This window comes from Phaenicophaeus curvirostris, chromosome 20 (assembly GCF_032191515.1).
Source record: "Phaenicophaeus curvirostris isolate KB17595 chromosome 20, BPBGC_Pcur_1.0, whole genome shotgun sequence".
NCBI lineage: Eukaryota > Metazoa > Chordata > Aves > Cuculiformes > Cuculidae > Phaenicophaeus > Phaenicophaeus curvirostris.
This window is the reverse complement of record NC_091411.1, coordinates 8,632,194-8,652,039: the sequence shown is the minus strand read 5'-3', so window position 1 is coordinate 8,652,039 and position 19,846 is coordinate 8,632,194. Positions and strand designations below refer to the sequence as shown.

General features: G+C 44.4%; 1 protein-coding gene across 1 annotated transcript in view; it reads right to left on the bottom strand.

Annotated features, from left to right (window-relative positions):
- The window catches only part of CFAP77 (cilia and flagella associated protein 77), a 59,326-nt gene that overhangs the window by 22,739 nt on the left and 16,741 nt on the right, over positions 1–19,846 (bottom strand). The window contains exons 2-3 of the mRNA XM_069873265.1: positions 939–1,038; positions 173–398 (exon numbers count right to left, since the gene is read on the bottom strand). Of these exons, the coding sequence (XP_069729366.1) occupies positions 173–398; positions 939–1,038 (326 nt within the window). The remainder of the gene's footprint in view (positions 1–172; positions 399–938; positions 1,039–19,846) is intronic.

The following is a 19,846-nucleotide window of genomic DNA, read 5'->3' as shown; positions in this document are numbered from 1 at the left end:
GATAGTTGATCATCTGACACATGGAAGTGATGCTGTGACTCAGTTCTGGAGTGTTCAAGTTCAGGAGACTTCTGTTTGGTGACTCTACTAGCTGAGATGTGGAGGAGATGCAGATGTGAGGATAGGAAGGGATAATCTCATTCTGAGAAGGCACCCAAGCCTTCCCCCTTACCGTGGTCTCATGCCGTAGGTAAAGTCTTCAGGTAGTTTGGGAGGACTCTTGAAGTGATCGTATTCATCTTTGCGCCGAATGTTCTTGGTTTTGTAGAACAAATTAAATTCCCGGGCTGTGGTATAGCCAGCCTTCGTAGCAGCACGGTTCATGGTGATGAAGTCTCGGGGCTTGTCCTGAACTGAAGTGATGGTCCTGGGCTTTACCGTGTCCCAGTGGCCTATTGCTGGAGATAGAAAGAAATACAAGAGGCAAAGAGAAAAAGTTCAGGCATCTTGGGTAACTCCTCATTGGGAAAGTAGCTGATATTTGTGCACTGATCACAGGGGCACTGCATGGCTTGCATGCATTTTCCCTGGTTTGACTGGGAGGTGAACTTTTTATCCTATCTCACCACATTTCATATGGGGACATCTCCCATCTGAATTGGATGTTTTCTCCCCCTCCATCCTTTGCTCAGTGAGTCGGAATTCATAGGGGAATTGCCCCTGAGAGCACAAAGTAGGAGCGCTCTTGGGTTACAGAAGTGGCCACGGGTATCACCCTCTGCAGGTGTCACACCCCTCTCAGCCTGGGCTCTGGGTGATCCTATAAAAGTTTTTAGTGTGATACAGAAACATTACTAGTCACTAAGAAATTTGGGTGATATTGATGAAAATGGGTGAATGTTGTTCTTCATCAGCTCGGTGAGAAGTATTGAAGGGAAGAACAGAGTCTCTACTATCCAGAGCATTCATTGCAGGTCTGTATTTTAGTGTTGTCATACCTTCAGGGACTCCTCCATCTCTCCTCTGGATACACATCCCATATGCAAAATCAAAGCCTGGCAGTGTGTAACAGTTTCTCCGGGGCTTCCCCAGCTCTGCCTGTGGAAGAGTGAAGTTTAAGGAGAAGTGTAAAGATCTTTCCTGGTAAGTTAAAGCCCCTGAAAATAAAAATTCGTGACAGAATGTGGCTGCAATTGCCAGGAGTGGCTCTGGTTCCACTTGGTACAAGTTTGAATGCCACTGCCTGGGCAGAAGCGAGCGTGACGGTGCAAGAGGAGAACCCATAGCCATGAGTCTTCACCAGAGTGGAAGCCTTAGGGATGCTGAATTTCACATGAGTTTGTACTCGAGTTGTAAAGCGACCTAGCCCTGCAGGAAATAGGGATCCTTTCTCAATATATAAGGACCTGAAGTCTCCATGTTTGGATAATGTCCTCCTTTGGCTGGGATGACCAGCTGTGGTGTCTGCAGGGGAGACTCTGCAGCTAGTCTTAACTTTGCTTTGAGTTATTTCATTTCTAAGTTATGCCTCCTCCTAGAAAACTGCTGGAGGCTTCTCCAAGCACAGTCACATCACCACTCCTGCCTGAGAATAATCAAAATGCAAGGCATGTTGCAGGGGGAGGATAAGGAGGATGGAGAAGGGGGAGCAGAGTCTGGGGTTTATAGCACGGAAGAGAACTTGAGCTCAATAGTCACATTTCTATTTAGTTTCAAAATGAACACTTCTCCAGCCTATGGGTGTCCCAGCCTGGTTGTGTCTGTAGGATTAACTGACCTCCCCTCACCCCTTTGTCTCTACTCTCCCATCTCCATGGTGAAGTCACTGCAGGACGTGTGTGTCTTGAAATCTTATTGCTCCTTGAAAGGGAGGAGGTGGAGGAGGAGGAGGGAAGAGTTGAGAGCCGGGCAGCCTGGATCTGCATGTCCAGAGGTGAGATTGTGCCTGCTTGCTTCAACTACTTGTCCATGTTGTGACAACAGGTCTGCTCCTTTGCAGATCCTGGCAAGCTGGCTGTTAGCTCTGCCAGTTTGTGATCACTGGGTCTGCACGCCCACAGAGTGATGCCTTCAGGGTCTTGCTTCCCAGATCTGAGAGGGAAGGGATTTATTCTAGTCCTGTTAAATCCATGCGCTTGTGATGCTACAAAGCAGGTGAGATATTCCTATGACCCTCAGGAGCACAAATTCATCAGAAAATGAATTTTCTGGACAAGCTAAGATCCTTCCATAGGCTCAAAACCCCTATCAGTCTCCTTGCCACGCGCAAAGCTACAGATCCTTTGTTGCCAACAGACCTTTTCGAAAGCAATCGACTCGAATACCTGATACAACCTGTGCATAACATACTGCATTCCCTCAGCTGCCTCCTGAGAGACTCTAGAAGAGGAAGGGACCATCCCTTGCAGATGTGTCCAGCACCAAGCATGATGGGAGTGAGTGGGCTTTTAGTGCTATCGTAACTGAAATATCACCCGGTGGTGCTAAACCATATGTGCACGCTGTGTGTGAGTTAGGGAGCTCACGTAAGGAGTATAAACCCGTGCCAGGGATGATAAAGTAGCTTTCATTGCTGATCTATTTTTCCTGTATTTATAGGCATTTGTATGCTAGCTATTTTTAGATTAGCTGTCACTGATATAGTCTTCCTCAAACGTATGAGAATAGGCTTTTAGTGGGGATCGTGTTCTGGTACTGAATCAGCTGAGTGAGGTCAGAAATCTGTGACGGCGAAGGTGTGGCAGATGGGAGAAAATTGCTGAGAAACTGCAGGAAAGGAGAGAGGTTTGTAACCTGTGGCAAAGCTGCTTCCAGACCTTTGAATGCAGAATGGAAGAAATTATAGGATTTAAAGATTCGCATTCGTAGACCACCTGAAGTTAACACAGTTGGGTATTTACTCCGTTGCAAAATGAATGTATGCTGCTGCTTTTTGTGATCATGTGGCATTTTACAGTCACTTTGCACTAAATAAATAAAGCTGAAGGTGCTGGATAATTAATTAAAAGAAAAAATCTGGTCCAATATGTTGAACATGGAGAGAACCTGTGCCTGAAGAAAATCAACAGACTCAGAGGACTCTGGTTGCCTGCCAACATCTTTTATCTGCAAAAACAAAGAATGGGAAGGAGGTAGCAGGAATACTTCTTGCTCTGTGTAATCCAAGATTACAGCCTCTCTCATTCATAAATTAGCAAACCACTACTGCAGCCTCATGGGCCGGTTTCATTTGTTTGTCCTGGGGTGCTGTAGGTGTGCTGTGTTGCAAAGTAGAGGGGAGAGTGAGCTAAAGCCGATGCCAAAGGTCCTTTTTCTTCCCCAGCCCCAGCACCGTTTCCTGTGTTCAGGTTTAGCCTGTCACAAAGCTGCTTGGCTGGAATACAGATCTGTCTGACAGCTGTGCCCATCAGCAGACAACTTCATTAAACCTCATTAAGATGTCATTTCTCTGCCTTATTTCCCACCTCTTGGCTCTAATTAAAACCGTCTCTCTCTGCATCCCAGGCGGTCCTAATTTTCTCTGGGTACCTTCTGCAAGTTTTCTCCCTTTACGACCTCAGTGAGGAAAATCCAGCATCTTAAATACTGTTTATCCAGCCTTTTTGGAAAAGACAGCTCTGGACTTTTTCCCGAATCATTCCTAGAGCATCCTGCAGAGATGCAAGAGGCGTGTGCTGAGGCATGGTGTGCTCTCTCAAACTGTCTTTAAGGACTCCACTAACGCATCTTTTCCCCTTGGACATGATAATTTTTGTGGTTGAATCGGGTGTGCCTGAACTGGGTTTGGAGGGTGCCATGCTCAGACTGGTCACAGCGCAACGGTTGGGGGTGTTTGATCAGTAGGAATACCTAAGTTGGCAGAAGAGCGAGCTGTGTTGGATGTATTGAGCTCTCTGACCTTTGCCAGGTATTTTCTGAGTTGTGCAGCACCAGGTTTGAGCCCTGGATTTGTATTTGAGGGTCTAATGGTGTTGGAAAATGTTAGCTGTGAAGGAAGTTTTTGGAATGGCTCTGTTTGTAAGAGGTGGGTGCATGGAAAGATGTAAGAAAGGACAAAACCTGCAAGGATTCCAGCTTTTGTTGCAATTATTTGTTTCATCCCCTGGTGTTTATGGCCCATTTATGTACATTGAATCAATTTTCTGAAGATGACGGAGTCTGTGAGAGGGGCTGGAGATGTGTCTGTTCAGAGAGGTAGAGCGAGAGATGGAGGCAAGGGGTTTTAATCCCTGCGCCTCCTTCACTGGGAGGGGATGCTGGGCAAATCCATGAATCCTCTCTCCCTGACTCAGCCAGGGCTGCCCCATTCCCTCCTCAACAGCTCTGCCCTGCGGACGCTTGCAAACCCTGTGTCAGTGCATTTCCAGCCTGTCAGGTCCTGCTTCCTTCCCTACCTTCTGTTTCCCTTTTCATTACACCCCCTTGTACAGTAAAGCCTCCCGTCACGCTGCCATTACTATTATTATTGCAGATTTACTGCACTTGCAGAGTGAAGTGATTGCAGTGACAAGGCCCAGCATTTTTCCCTCCTTCCCCCCGCGACAGCTTGAAATCAAGCCCTTCATTTGCATTTACATGATCTTGCTGTGCAGCTTATGAGATCGGGAGATTTATTTGCTACTTAGCTTGATGTTTGATTACACTCTAAGAAGGCAGTGAGCTACAAAGTGCAGGGATACATCAGAACTGAGCTACTGAAAGCCTCTGGGGGACAGTAACTCAACATCAGGTTTAGGTAGATGAGAAAGGGAATGTTCAGTGTTTTGAGAAAGGCAAATTTGATCAGATTTTTTTTTTTTTTTAAAGGTAGAGGGAAAAACTTACTTTCCATCTCTCACAAAAAAAAATTGTTGGGGGAAAAAAATGCTGCGAGAAAAACACACCTGAATCTGGATTTTTTTAAGTGCAGAAGAAATCCTAGCAGGGGCTGGAGGCTGCTGGGCTGCCTGCCGCTAACTGCTTGTAACTTCCACTCCCTAGAAGATTATTATTAATAAGTTGGCACTTATCTTTGAAGCTTTTCATAAACATTAGAGATCAAAGTCAAGAAAGTTTTGCTTGATTAAGGATCACAAAGTCTGGCCCTGATTTATTAAGCTTCAAAACATGCCATTGAGCATTAATCCTGTTGTGGGGAAACAGGCAGGAATTAATGTGACCATGCAGGACAGCAAAGGGAATGGAGTTTGGATTGGGGACACAAGCACACTGTTCTGATATTCTACTGTGTTCAGAGTGGGAGACCAAATTATTCTGGTGTCCCACAGCAGCGTGAGTCTTGGAGAGAAAAGGGTGGTGGTTGGTCCAACTGCTGCACTAGGAGTCAGGAATGAAATCTTGCTGTAAGTTTAACTGCTACCCCAGGTAGGGAAGAAGACATAGCTGACTCAGAATACGTCTACACGTGCACTCTGCACTAACCTGTGCTCCTGACTGACCTGTACTGGGAGCTGGAGCCTTAGCAGCTAGAAAGTTTTGAGTGCCATGTCAAATTTTGAAAGATTTTCTCCTCTAGCATCTATGCTTTGTGTAATGCTGGCACCTGAGGGATATGAGGATGGGTGGGACACAAGTGTTCCCTCCCAGGTTAGACACCAGCCGCACAACTGGGCTGCCAGCCCCAGGTTCTACCTACCAGACCCCAGATATCAACCTGCCCCTTCCCATTTTCTCTGCTCATGGTGGGATCATAACACTGACAAACGAAGGCCACACACGTGGGTCCCCGACACAGAAACCCTTATCTAAGGCAAGACGCCTGCTGCCTGGTACAGTATCTTCATGTGCAAAGTGTTTGTACTTAGCTTTTAGTCTTGAAAATTGCCATGAGCTATGCTATTACAATTAATCATTAAAGACTTAAGAAAGAGTATACCCCATTACATAAAAGACTCCAGCCGATGATCTTTATCCAACTTGTAAAATGGGCAGACTTGATGCGACTGAATAATTTTCCTCTCATCTGCACAAAATCATGAATGCAAGTCATACTTTGAGCCTGAAGTGAACACTGCGAGACCAGCCTATAATTACCAAAACAGAAAAAAAGAACAGCGTTTTCTAATGAATGACAAGCCACTAGGTGGAAATCTAATTTGGTCTAATTAAGCAGCCTTTGTGAGGATTTGTCTTTAGATGAAAAGAGGGAGCCAAAGAGATCTAAATGCAAATGAACTCTATACTTTTGGTTTTAAAGGGCCAGACAGATATGAAAGTATTTGCGTACGCAATATTTTTATTTATCTTAAGGGATGTGAAGCCTTCTAGTTTTCCCTTGAAATATTGTTTGTCCCAAAATTCTGGGACGCTGAATACCAGTCACTATTGAGTTAGAAGGTAACACACTCTTAGAGGGACAGTTTTAGCAGTAGGGTATTGCAACTGTTAAAATTGCTTTTCTCTGTAACAGGGCTACTGCCATTTGAAAATGGGTTTGGGGAAAAAAAAAAAAAGGATGCTCTTTGCTAGGGAGTCAGATCTCAAGCCTGCCACTTTCAGTGTGTGGCACCATATAACTCTCGGGTCTTTGGGGGCACCTGCTGGACCCTGAGCTCCTCCTCAGTGCTTCCGTGTCAGTATGAATTACTTCAGCATTGATAAATCACCAACACCTTGCCCAGTTGTGCTATTTCTGCTGATTTTGCTGACAGTCTCGATGCTGGGAGCAGGCAGCCCAGCTACGGCCCCAAAGGCTGAGACTCACTGAGGTGTTTGACTATAAGTGAGATGGAAATATTGAAAATGATCTTTTCCTGGTCTATTAAATCTGCTTCTGACTTTAAGACAAATTTGTGTCTGTGTAAGGTTTTGTGCCAGCATTGAAGGTCAAAGAGGCGCGTGCATTTCTGCAGTGGGTGTCACAGCTTGTGAAGTCCACATCAGCCTCTGTTTGCCTGCAAGACCTAGAGCAGCAGCATGGTCTGTAGTCATAAGACAAAACTGCTGGCAAGAAGGACATGTTATTCAGGTTAAAGGAAGATAGGTGCACTTTACAGCTACTGATGGACTGAGGTCTTACCTGTACCTCATCTTTCTTGACCTACAGCCACCATTTGCTTCTAAGAGGCAGAATGAGCCTGGGAGAGATTTGAGGACGTGTAGGGACAGTGGCAGAGAGGTTTGGTACAGCATGGGGTGGCCCTGGAGCAGCTGAATGGAGAGACACATCTCTGACTTCTTCCTTTCCCTACGGGCAAGGGGAAAAGTGGAGGCATGTACGGACAGCAGGGTGGGAAGATCAGTGGAATGATTCTGCTTTCAGCGTGGCATCAGTTCTGGGAGCTTTGGGGAGCATGTGAGCAGAATAGTGCGTAGCACCTCGGCAAAAAACGCTATTTTACCATCTCTGCATTTGACTCTCCAGAGATACGTGGGGTCTCCAGGGAGTGGCTGGAAAGGGTGCAGTGGTGGTGTCATTTCCCAGAGGATCCAGCCTTGGGGGGGACCTGGCTTCAGAGGGAGCGCTGAGGTTTAGCTGCGAGCAGGATGTGGCTGATTTGATGACTGAGAGAGAACAGTCTCTAAATGTTAAAGAGGTGGGACAATGAAAACTTTCCACTCCCTTCTAGCAGGTTATGACCTCTTCTCTGTGCTTCATCCTTAGTAATATCTGCTCTATAAACCTCCCCATCTGCTACTTCAAGAAAAATCCCCTTATGTTCTCAAGGCCAGGTGTTGTTCCAGATTACATCCAGCATAACTCAACTTAGTGAAGCTGCTGTATGCACCACGTAATTTGCTGCTGCCTCCTTCAACTCCATACAGCTCGTTTTAATTTCCTCCTCCTATATTTTTTGGGGTGCTATAGAACCTATTGGGCTAAATGCTGCCAGTGTGGCATCTGTACAGACATGATGACATCAAAGGAGTAAGAATGTGACTCTGGACCTTTTTGAGCACATTCCCAGCATAGCAAAATAGTTCCCCAGTGGCACAGACCTCTGATTCTTGGGGCCAAATTCAATCCCTGGCTGCAAATGAGATACTGGCTGCCTTGAGAGCTATCTGTAATTTCGCAGCAGAATTTGCCTGAAGTCAAGACACCTGTGGTACCTCCTAGAACAAAATACTCAAATATTTCAGAACAACAGACAACTTGTTAAATTTGGGCAAACCTCTGGTTCAGGAATGTCTCAGCTTTCACTCAAAGAGAAACTCTAATCTCTGATCACAGGTGCAGGAATTTACCAACTTCAGTCACCTCATGTACAGAATAATCTTCATTTTCAGTAGAGAATAGATATAAAAGTTTTAGCTGTTAAAAAAGGATGCTGTTTCTTTAATGTAATAAACCCTCAGCAGGACAGAACGTCTTTACTAGACTATCCCCCACTATTCCCACAAGAAATCAAATATAATCCTATTTAAGAAGCTTTAAATAATTTTGAGCTTTCATATTGACTTATTAAAATGCAGCTTAAAAAACGTCTTCTTTGCAATCCCTTTACAAGGGTCAGGGATATAAAATTTGAAGAAATATGATTAGTAGATCAGTTGGAAAGATATATGCAGCAGCTTCCAATTTTATTATTCAAAATGCCCTTTTAGTGGAAAAGGTGATTCTGTAAAAAGAGGCACCATCTCCTGAAGGAATGTAGTCCCTGGGTTTCTAGTTTGATCTCCTGCATTCAGTACCCAACACATCTACCAGGTTTTTCTGAGCCTTGAAGAGCCCTTGCAACTGGGACAGTAGAGTTGGTTTCTCTGCCTTCGTACTCCAGCAAAATAGTAGCTTATCACTCTCTAGCACAGAAGAAGCTGGTAGCACTTCTGTTGGTCATTCTTTGCTTGGTGTAGAGAAAAAGGAATGGTAATAGAGATGCAAATACACCACAGAGGGCAGAGCTGTGAGCAGAGAGAGGTAGGCATTGGCCCATGGAGTCTTTCTTCTGCTACCTGGAGGCTTTGAGGGATGGAGAACTCCTGTAACCTTTCTGATGTTGGTTAGAGGGGGATGAGCCCTTCTTTCACTTCCTAAATGCTGCGTGTCGGAATAGAAAATTATAGGATGGAACAGAGATCCTGCTCTGCTGCCTTGAACTCTCTGCACGGTGAACTGCATCTTATCTAAGCAACAGCTACAGCCTCCACCCGTGTGTCCTGAGGAGTCCAGGCAGAAATCTTCTTCCAACAGACTGCAGTGCAGTTGCCTAGGTTCAGTCCCATCGACCTGGGAAGAACTGAGATTGTAACCAAGGGCGTTTTGGGGTACACAGCTAGAAAAATTGACTGGAAGCTCTTAAGCAGAGAGAATTGAGTCAGTTACAGGTTGTCCTGAGCTTACCCTCTGCGATTCTCCTGGGATTAGCAGGGTTGTATGGATGTAAATGATGAGACGATTTGACCCCCGCTCTTGAAGTATATTAAATACAATGAAGACCCAAATTGTGCTGTCAGTTAGACAGAACAACCATTAAACACAGAAGGTCTTGTGCTAATGCAAGAATCTGCCTGAATCATTTGCTCTGTCCTACAGCAAAATGTATTCAACATGCTGAAATTTAACTGCAAAATGAGTGAGCAAAATCACCCCCTGCCCATTACACTTACAGCCAGTTACTGTGAAATCCTAATGTGTCAGACTTTCTCGGGGAAAAAAGGTAACTAATAACTTCACTCCTGCCTAAGGCTGGACTTTGGTCAAGGCTGTCAAGGCTACTATGATTTTCATGTGTTTTTTCAAAAATATACATGGGTTTGACACATTGGGACATTTGCATGTGAGCAAGCGGTGAGCTGAACTTCCTCGAGAGCTGCAGTGCTCAACCCTGGGTGCTCTGCAAGCCAAACATCAAAGGCTCCTGAACCCCCAAGTGCCTCTGCTCAGCTCTCCAAGAAGTCAACGGCAGCCAAGTGTGATTGACTGCTGGCAGGATCTTGCCCAGAGTCTTCTCCTGTGGCAGAAAAAGAAGCAGTGACACCAAATGCTGGAGACAGCCTTGGTGCCCCAAGGAGTTGTGAGGCTTTTTCCCTGCCTTGCCTTCCTAATTTTCTACATTTATGACAATAATTGTGAAACTGGGCTAAAATAGCGTTGGGAAATTGCTGCCAATGGTTAAAAATTATCATCGCCTATGGGTTGATCTTATTAATGGTGCTAAAAAATATGGCAAAAGTGATCTGGCTTATAAATGAATGCTCGTTATCTTTGCAAGACACACATATTTCTAAAATTCCCCATAACCCTACAACTGACTCCCTCATGGCTTTCCCCACCAAAACCTTCTCAATATAATTTTGGCTCTGCTTTGTTCTAGTGTTTTTTCTCTCCAGTCCTATATTTTTTTGAAAGGCTGGAACATAAGGGGTCAGATACTGCTCAGGTGATGTAGCCCAATTGCTTTCAAAGGGGCTACCTTGAGTTGGCTCAAAAAAGTCACTTAATAATTGCATCATATTTGCTAAATCAGATGGTTTATACGCTTAAGAATTCTCTATGTTCTCTTCGTGCTCAGCCATTACAAAAGGCTCCTGCTCTGCTGGAATTCTGACCCATATTTTCCCTGCTGCAGTCCAAATTTGGTTGCTAAAAGGTAACGGGGAAAAAATTTCTGTCTCATCACATCTCTCCCAAACCTTGTTCAGCTGCTGTGGTATTTTCCTTCATTATGCTGCTGCCTCAGACTGTAAACCTCTCTAATTTCCTACATCGCAGCTATTTATTTAAATGCTAACTCGCATTATGAAGTGATAATCCACAAGCGCAGGAGATAATTTATGAAGCATTTAAATTAAGAGGAGCAGCTAATTGGGAGCATGTGTCTTATAAGCCTTGCTAACACCAGAAAACTACAAATTAGGAAGAAAATGGAAGATATTTTTATCTTGCTTTTTTCTTTTGTAATGCACTAAGGAAAAATATTACCATACATCACACAAACACTGCTGTTCTCAGAAGTCTTTTCTGTTGTTCGCTTCGTAGTTAGTCTAACACACAATGCTCTCGTTATTACAAATTCCTCATTATAACACAAAATAATCTTTGCTCTCAGAGAAGGTGGAATGAGGTGGGGTTTTCTATCTCCAAATAAAGTGGAATAAATTTTCCAAGAAAGGTCCCCTTCTCAGCTACACGCATTAATTTAAAAGAGCAAAGACTCCCTTGTTATATAGGGATGTTAAAGTGCATTTAATTTAGAACCGGGTCGTGCTGTAAGAGTTTTATAGGTTTTTTGTTGAAATGAGATTGAGCATAAATGGCTGTGAATCAGGGAACAGCAAACGTGTTGCGGACACAGGGCTGGAGGGAAGGTGTTTTGGATGCCCTCTTCAGGTTTTGGTACCTAAGTCACAAACTTTGATTTCACCACAGCTTTGAGGCAGTTTACTTGTTAAGACTAATATTAACTTAAATCTGAGTAGCAATGTGCCCTGCAGGGTGCAGTTCCTGGGATACAGACAGAGATGGCTCAGTAAATGCAGATGGGATGGGCTGATGACATAAAGGATGGTTTTAACACCTAGGCCAAGGCAACAGCACTGGGGAATGTGATTGCCATCCCCACCCTGAAGTCCACAACCATGTACAAGATACTTTGAGTTTTCTTTTGGAGGATGTTGCCTCAATGGGGAAGGTGCAATGTTGGGTGTGCTCAGGAGGCAGTTGCTTTTGCTGGAGAGAATAATGCCCTGTGGCTGCTTCTTTGGATGTTGGGGCTTTGATCAGAGGAAACAGCTGGAAGGCTCGCCTGTAGGAGCATGAGGGTTTCTCTGTGCTCCCTAAAGAGCATCCCGGGCACCCAGTGGTGCATTAACACACTCCAGAGGGAATTCCTGATATACAGAATAGGAAGTTGACAGTAAGGACCACTTTAATATACAGCCCTCTCTCGGATTTCAGCAATGACTTTAGAGTAGTTTCCCTTACAGTTGTCCAAGATCTTTAGTTAGGATCCTCCTTTAGTCTCTGAGAACGAGACAACCAATCCTTGTGGGTCCCTTGTGTCGTTACTCCAGACAAGTTCAGTGTTAAAATAAAATATTGTGTGCATGCCCTGCCTTGCAGGGTGCTTGGGAACCACAGTGGAGCTCTTGCATGGAGGATGCTCTGGAATTGTGTGTGTGAATTCAAGCCCTACTCGTGAATGCATGCGTGCACTGCGCATCTAGCAAATACCTCGCTTTAATCTTTGCATTCCTGTTTCTGCTCTTACAAATCTCCCTTTACATATATCCTGTCAAAAGCAGTCAGCAAACAGGCTCTGGCATTATTGGAGTTACTCCTCAATTCGAAGGAAACCATAAATCTGAAACTTCAATCATATCTTTATGATCATTCAGCAAACAGAGATGGAGGATTTATTCAACATGGGATAGCAAAGGGGAAACTGCAGGGGGTTATTGCAGGAGATATTGGTTTAGCTAAGGCAGAACTGCTCCCTTGGGCCTCTCTACGGCCGAGCCAATGAACAATGGCACCAATGACAATAACAAGGCAATTATGGGGAAGAGGGTGAGGAGGGGGTAATGCTTTGTTAAAGATAGAGGTAAGATTCCAGCATGGTGTCTCTTTTGTGTGCTTTCTAAACTAAAATATGGTGTGTCTGCCTGGGGTGGTCTTATTAGGAGCTGGTGATCCTAAAAACACAGCAAGCGCTTAGAAGAGCCTGTAGCTTGTGTGTGATTGTGCTGCTCTTAGGAGGTTATGGAGATTTCCTCCCTAATTAAATAGGGCTGTTCCCCTAATCCGTCCCGTACCCCAGGGCAGGAGATAAATACCGAAACCTCTGCTGACAGAAGTTTGTCTCTGGCTATAGCTGACGTTGGGTTTTCTGCGTTTAGGAGTAACACTTATTCCCAGGAGGGGATCCAAGGGACCTCCTGTGGCTGGGGGAGGATGTTCAGACCTTCACCCCAGGCTGGTCACAGTGTTGAGCCACAAATACTGCAGCAGCGCTTCCACCAGCTTGACCTGGAAAGGCTGTTTGGCGATTGCTTGGAGAGCTAGTGCCCAGCTTTACATTGTTCACAGCTTCATATTTTCAATAATGTTTTTAATCGCTGTAGCTCACTTTTAAAAGCCTGGCTAGAAAAACAAGCTAAATCTTTGGGTTTTAAATACAAAAATATTTTTGAACGCCATACGCAAGCGTGCCTGCACCTGCTCTCACGGGGTTCAAACCGGGGCAGCGCCAGAGGGAGGGGGCTTCTCCTGTGGTGCACCCCAACTTCAAGGTGCAGCGAGGCTGGGCTCAGCCTTCACCATGGGCATCCAGCAACAAAGTTCCCCAAGCACAAGATAGGAACACAAAAGCTTTGGCACAAAGGGGTGGGAACATTCACGGGCGAGCTGGATTCTGCCACTGCTGCCAATGGATGGCACGTTCATGTAATTTGCATCTTTTCAGGTGTATTAGAGACAAACGACTCTTTTTAAAGAGATACAATTGTGCAAAAGCAGCAACTAAGTGATCCATCCCCACCTGTCCTGCCTCCCCTCCTCTTCCTCTGGCAATTTTTCCTCCCCCTTTCCCTTGTGAGCCCCTCAGCAGTTTGTTTTTGCCTGCAGAAGGAAGTTTGAAATATTGCAAAGGGGGTACAGGCAGTGCTCCCTGCGGTCTTGCCCCTGATGGCATGAATGCAGACATAAAATAACCCAGCGCCATCAGTAACCTGTCGCCGAAGCCCCACTATGAGGTGAGAGTTTTCCTCCCTGCCGTGGCTGTTAGCTGCAATGTATTTCTCCCTGCACTAAGCACCGTCTTTCCCAGGGCTGCATTACAATGATTTATAAACCCCATTTCTGGGGAAAACTAATAGATCAAAGTGAGGAGAAGGAAAAGGAGACGTGAGCAGCTAGAAGAAGATATTGAAGCATGAAACAAAAACAGAAATGAAAAAGTAGTTTGTGGCACTAGCGAGTTGTTCTTTGCTGCACTTCTGTTATTGAAAAATAATAGGGGGAATCTGTATTTTAATCCATTTTTTTAAGCGACATTCATGTAATCTGAAAAGCTCTTCCCAGAGCCAGCTTGCTTTTGTGTGCTTGTGCATCTCTTACAGAACCAAACACTTATTTTACTGTTCAGCCCATCTCTGTCTGTTCTCACATGATTTTCAGACTTTCCATGTTTTAAGCAGCATCTGGATTTTCGAACGGGGTAATGGAAAGCGCTGCATGGAGGATTAATGCTCAGCTGGACCTGAGCCTAGGATGTTCTTGTTCCTGAGCTGAGGCTTGGTCAGTTTTTAGAAAGAGACACTGTGGGCTGAGGCTGGGGTTGCCAGGGAGGTGCTTTGCCTTTGTTTCTGCTTCCTCAGTGGGGATGAATGGACCAGATTCGTCATATAATTCTCAGCAACAGTCAAGTTACATCCCAACTGAGACAAGAATACAGACCAATGCTCACCTCTTAGTTTTAAATGATTAATGCATTAGTGTTTGTAAGAGCTTTGGAGATAAGAAGCTAATTGGGCTTTGGTGTGTGTTCTGCTTGTCTGGTTCAGCCACCAGACATCCCTGACTTCAAACATAGGCAGTGGTGGAGAATTATGAAAATAACCGTAATCCTTGTGCAGCACTTCATATATTCAGGGGGCTGCACAAACCTACTTACAATTTCCTCATGTAGTGCGTATATAAGCGTAAACATCATACACAACAGAGGAAAAGAACCAAATAGGACAAACAGCAGATTTGGTTGAAAACAGAAGCGTGTGGCAGGACTGCAGGGGCTTTTCTAAGGGATTGTAAAGAGCCATGAGATTGAAGGTGATGAATTACCCCTAGGCATGTTCCAAACTTCACTGAGGTTTGGAGGTTTCCATTCAAAATATTTTCTTTATATTCCAGTTATCGTGTTTTAATTTGGCTCTCCCTGGCAATCCTTCTGTTGCTCATTAATGCCACTGCGTTGTATTAACTTTAGGCTGTCTGGTTTACCTTGGTTCCTGATTTCTGTTGCATCCTTTGGAGTTGGTAAAACAGTGTTCCTGGGGGATATGTTCATAGACGTTTATAATTGATACTTCTTGCAGATAACACAGGAAGCAAGCATGTATTGAACATGCTCTTGTGCCTGCACTGCCAGGAAATTCTGTGCTTGTTCACACAGAGGAACACTGTGGGCATTGCAGCAGTGTGATTTCCTTTTGGTGACTTGTAGAGGAGACACATCTAGAATGGCATTGAGGAGCAAACATCCATGATGCGTCCTGCTTTCAGGTACATTACAGGGCTACTGATAAGCGAGCTAAACATTGCCATCTGCAAAACCAGCACCCACCCATTCAATCAGCCTGAGATGACCAACATCCTCACAGCCCAGGCTGATTTTTACCTCAGGGCTCTGATCAGTAAGAGTTGAGTACCTTAACATGAAAATATTATCCTTTTTTTTGGCTCGTGCCCCATGTGATGCAGTCTAACACCCTGCTCAGAAATGTTTCAAGCCAGAAAGATCATCTAAGATGTTCATTCCCCTCCTCCTTTTGGTTATGCAGCCCCCAGCAAACACTGCTCCACTGAGCCATGTATCTGGTGCTGGTGTCGTTGCTGGTCCCTGGCATGGTGGCACACCAGGCAGTTGCAGATGCCCTGCTAGTTTCATTGCATGGATCCTGCTTGCTTCTGACCAGAGCCTAAAGCAGACACCTCTTCCACAGACCTTGCACTGGCAGCTACCGACTGCATCCCCTATTATAACAGGCAGAAAAAGCTGCCCATACTCTAATAGCTATTGTAACCCTCCTAAAACTATGGCAACATCTTTCTTCTGACTCCCTATGGCCCAGTCAGTCTTTACTCTTCTTCTGTTCCCTGTCTGCAGAGAGAGCTTGCAGGATGAAAGACAGCTAGGAAGGTAGGGAAAGCTGAATGTGGACTAAGAGCTGCTAGAGGAATATGAGAGGAGAATTTCGCCCTATAAGCTTTAATAAGGTGGTGGGTTAAGAGAAATGCAGCTAGGGAGAAAAATGGGGAATGTTCTCTCTCCAAATGGGCACTGCTTCAGTTTGTAAAAGCACCAGGGATTCCCCATGTGGCTTAATTTATTATTTTCCCGCTCGTTAAATGCCAAAACAATAAAGCAAAATCTATTGTTAGCTTTAAAATGCAGGTGATTTGCATATGGCTGTGATAGTCCTACTGCTGCCTTCATTTAAACTCAGTAAGCCGAGGTACCTTTAAAAATTATGAGTTGTTTTACATTTAATATACTGAACTATGTTAACATAATATTAAGGGGCTGACTTCACAGCTTAATTGCGGATCACGTAGCAGGCTGCTTTAGCAGGAGCATTAGCCTGGCAGTGCTGTATGGCCTGATACCCGAGCGGCTGCAAGAGCTGCCTGCACAAAGGGGCTGCGAGCTGCTCCTTCCCCGCCGCGATGCTCCCCCAAAGAGCACCCTGGAAATCCAGAGTCATTTTTACTCCACTCTTGGTTTATTCGCTTGTGCTGAACGGTATTTGGTGCCCTATTGCAGAGCGGTGCCTGTGCAATACAAGCAGGACGTAATAATACCTGTACAAAGCCGTATCAGAAAACCAGGCAGGTTTTTTAACTCGTGCAGTAAGCTTTTGCAGAGGGGAAGGAATGCATTGTTTCCTGGCAGAGCTGAATTTGTACTCTACTTCCCAGCCCAGGGTCTCCAAGGTTGCTGTAGAGAGATTGTGCAATTCTAATGGTGGTGGAGTACTTTCTCCTTTTCTTCCTTCCTTCTTTGACCCTTCCTCATGTCAAGCTGAGCACAAAGAGGGAAATGGGAACCAGATCCACAAAGACTCTTAACTTCTCCTTGAACTCAAAGACCCTGTGACAGTATTTTGGTCGATATGGTAGGCTAAGACTGCAAGCTGGTGCTTGGCAAGGGTGAATTGCTGCAGTTTCTTTTACACTTTCTGTATTTTCAGCATGCTGGACCTCTGCAAACAGCTGCCTCACACTTGATCCCCAAACCCTCGAGCAGCAAAGTGGCACATGGTTCTACCCTTCCCGTCCGCTGTGTCAAAAATTTAATTAAGGCCCAAATACTGCCCCCAGATGTGTCCAAAATAAGAGGCACTCATAGGCTTTTCAGGAACTGAGGAGGTATCCAAGCATTATCAGCTACTCGCATCCATGTATCTCTGACTTCCACACGTGGCTCCAATTTGGGAGTTCCGGAGTCCTTAAAAAATTTGCTTTTTTTCTCAGTTAAAAAAGCACACAGATTGACAGGGATGTACACCAAGTTCTAGCCCTCTATGATTTAAAAGACCAAAGTTATAGGCCCCTGAAAATTGAGGTTTATAATAGAAGCACTGGCAAACCCTTAACTACAGAGAAGCTACCAGGCGTTGCAACAATAATTGGGAAGGGAGGGAAAAAAAATCACACTGTGTTTTTCAGTGCTTAGCTAAGAAATACAACAAGAGAGTTTATTGCTTGCAAAACACAGCTGCACTGCCTCAAATTGGATGGAAAAACGAACCCTGATAATTTATTACATCCCTAAAGTCACAAGAATGTACCCATAAATTACTTTTTTGGAGGGGGAGGGAAGTGGTACCACTGTAGTCCATTCTGCACAACCTACTTATTAGTATCATAATTTATTATTATTATGCCCTGCTGCAAATAGAGAGGCAGATAAAACTCAAATCTATTAAAACAACCGCTCCACTTTCTCTGAGCCACTGAGGGACACCATTCCAAAGGAAATGAGATAAATTACTAAGACGAATGTATGACTCCTGCATTACAGCACGTAGCTTGTATATATGCAAGAGCAGGAAGATAATTCAAGCAAAAAAGTGTCATGTTAAGTTTTACCATTCAAGATTCAACACAGAGAGACTGGACTAATATAAAGTGGTCAAATGAATATTTCTAATGTATAGATTTTTTTTTCCTGAAGATCCTATGTATTCATGTAACTTGGAATGAATGTGCAATGCTGAAGTAACTGCCCTGCTTCTATTGCAAATGTACTTGAATCAGCACGTATTTAAAAATATGCTTTATCCAATTATTGTAAGGAAATACGCACTATGCTGAAAAGTCTGAAAATTATATTGATAGAATATATATATATCTGTATATTTCCAAGTGGTGCTGATTAATTGCAAAGCTGATATGAATTTAAGGTTGGTGAAAGACATTGCTTTGCAGTCCCAAAAGGACAAAGTGGCAAAGCCAAAGGCGCAGTTATAAAGTTCACCACATGCCTCTGCTAATGGATTTGAGATAAGTCAATGGGAACTTTGTAACATTTTCCTCACTCTTTATCTCCTTCTGGAGTCAGCTGGACCAGCAGTTTCTAATGCTGCCCTCCTCTTCCCAGCCACACGGATGGATTAGCAGAAATGACAGTTGTATTGGGAGGTTATTGTCCTCTTTAGGACAGGTGTCAAATGCCTGCTAGGTTATTGCAAAATCAGGATGAGCTTAGTGCTCTTGGCCATAGTCACTGGGGAAAGATGGAGCCCTGATTCTGGAGGTTGCTGATCCAGAATTTGTTTGGGTACAATAACCGCCAGGTCTAAGGATAAAGCCTAGCAGCAATCTTCTTTCTACCCAGCCAATTTGTGGGTTTCAGTTTTATTTTTTAAGAAAAGAAAAACAAGGTGTATGTGATAAAAGTTCATACCGCACTTTTGTAAGTAATGCAAGAGTCGTGCAGGTTTAGCCGGCTTCACTTTTATGAATGCTGGGGATTCTCAAAGCAGAGTACATGAGACACAAAGCCAGCGAAACCTCAATGGTCTGCAATGTAAACAAACTTAATGAGAAGAAAAGAGTCAGCAATCATTTCATCTTCCCTACAAAGCCTACTGCTCTGATCAGGAAAACAACATCCAGGCCATGCAGTAAGACGCGGAGACTTTGTGCTCTTGCTATAGAGGGTGGGAGAGCGGGAGGGATTGATGGAGGGAGGAAATGAGGCCACCTACTCACCGTGACACCACAGATTTTCATATTCACAGGCTGCTACTGGCCTGCCTCAGTCTGTACAGCAGATTAATACTTCTACACTCTTGCATACTTGTAGCAACACAGTGTGTGTCTACGTCTGTTTTGAATGATTCTCCGCACCCTTTCATATTCCATGCATTGCCCTTTTTTCTGTGTAGAGATAAATTTTCATATTGATGGTTGTGGTGCATTGAGTGAGAAATGGGAAGTAAACAAAATTATTTCTTAGCTAAAAGGTCTATGAAATGCATTTATAAAGCTATATTTAACATTGCTACACCTGTCTGGGCTTGGACACTTCCTCCTGCAACTTATCTCTTAAACTGTTTATGTAAGAACAGGAGGGAAGAGAAGGCAGGAACTCATCCAATCTTTATTTGAATGTCAGTTGCCAAATCCAACAATTTTAGCTTTTTCTTCCTGGGCCTTTGTCCAGATATCAAAGTTCCCAGGGAAAGCTGGATTTCCGCTCTCCAAATAACGAGCTGTGCTTCATAAGGCTGTTCCCTTCAGATGTGGCATTTGCTTCCCTGGCAAATGCAGGACTACTACTTAGGCATTTTTGGCAAGCTTTTCCTCCCACTTTTGCCTTTCCCCCAGGGAAATGCTCCATCTGCATGGCCTAGCAGTCTCTAGGATTTATCTTGGTAGCTACTTACTCTCCTCCTGAGGTTCTGTCCCTGCCCAGTTACAAGCAGGAATGCAAAGGGCCAGGAGAGGACACCTTCTTCCAGTCTCAGACATGTGCCTAATATGCAGTGCTTAGTTTCTACTGCGTAGTGATATTCAGCTTTTTCATAAAAGAAACCCGTGGTTTCCCTGTATTGGAAACTGTGGGTAAATCCCTACTATTTTACAACATCATAGAGAAGCCCTAGGGCTGGCTGTGTCTCTGCTACATTTTTTTTTAAAGCAGCAGTAAACAGCGCGCTTTTTTCTGAGCAACAGCTGCCGTTCTGCTGGTGGACTGTGAAAGGCTGCTGCAGAACCGAGGCTGAGATTCACTACTGA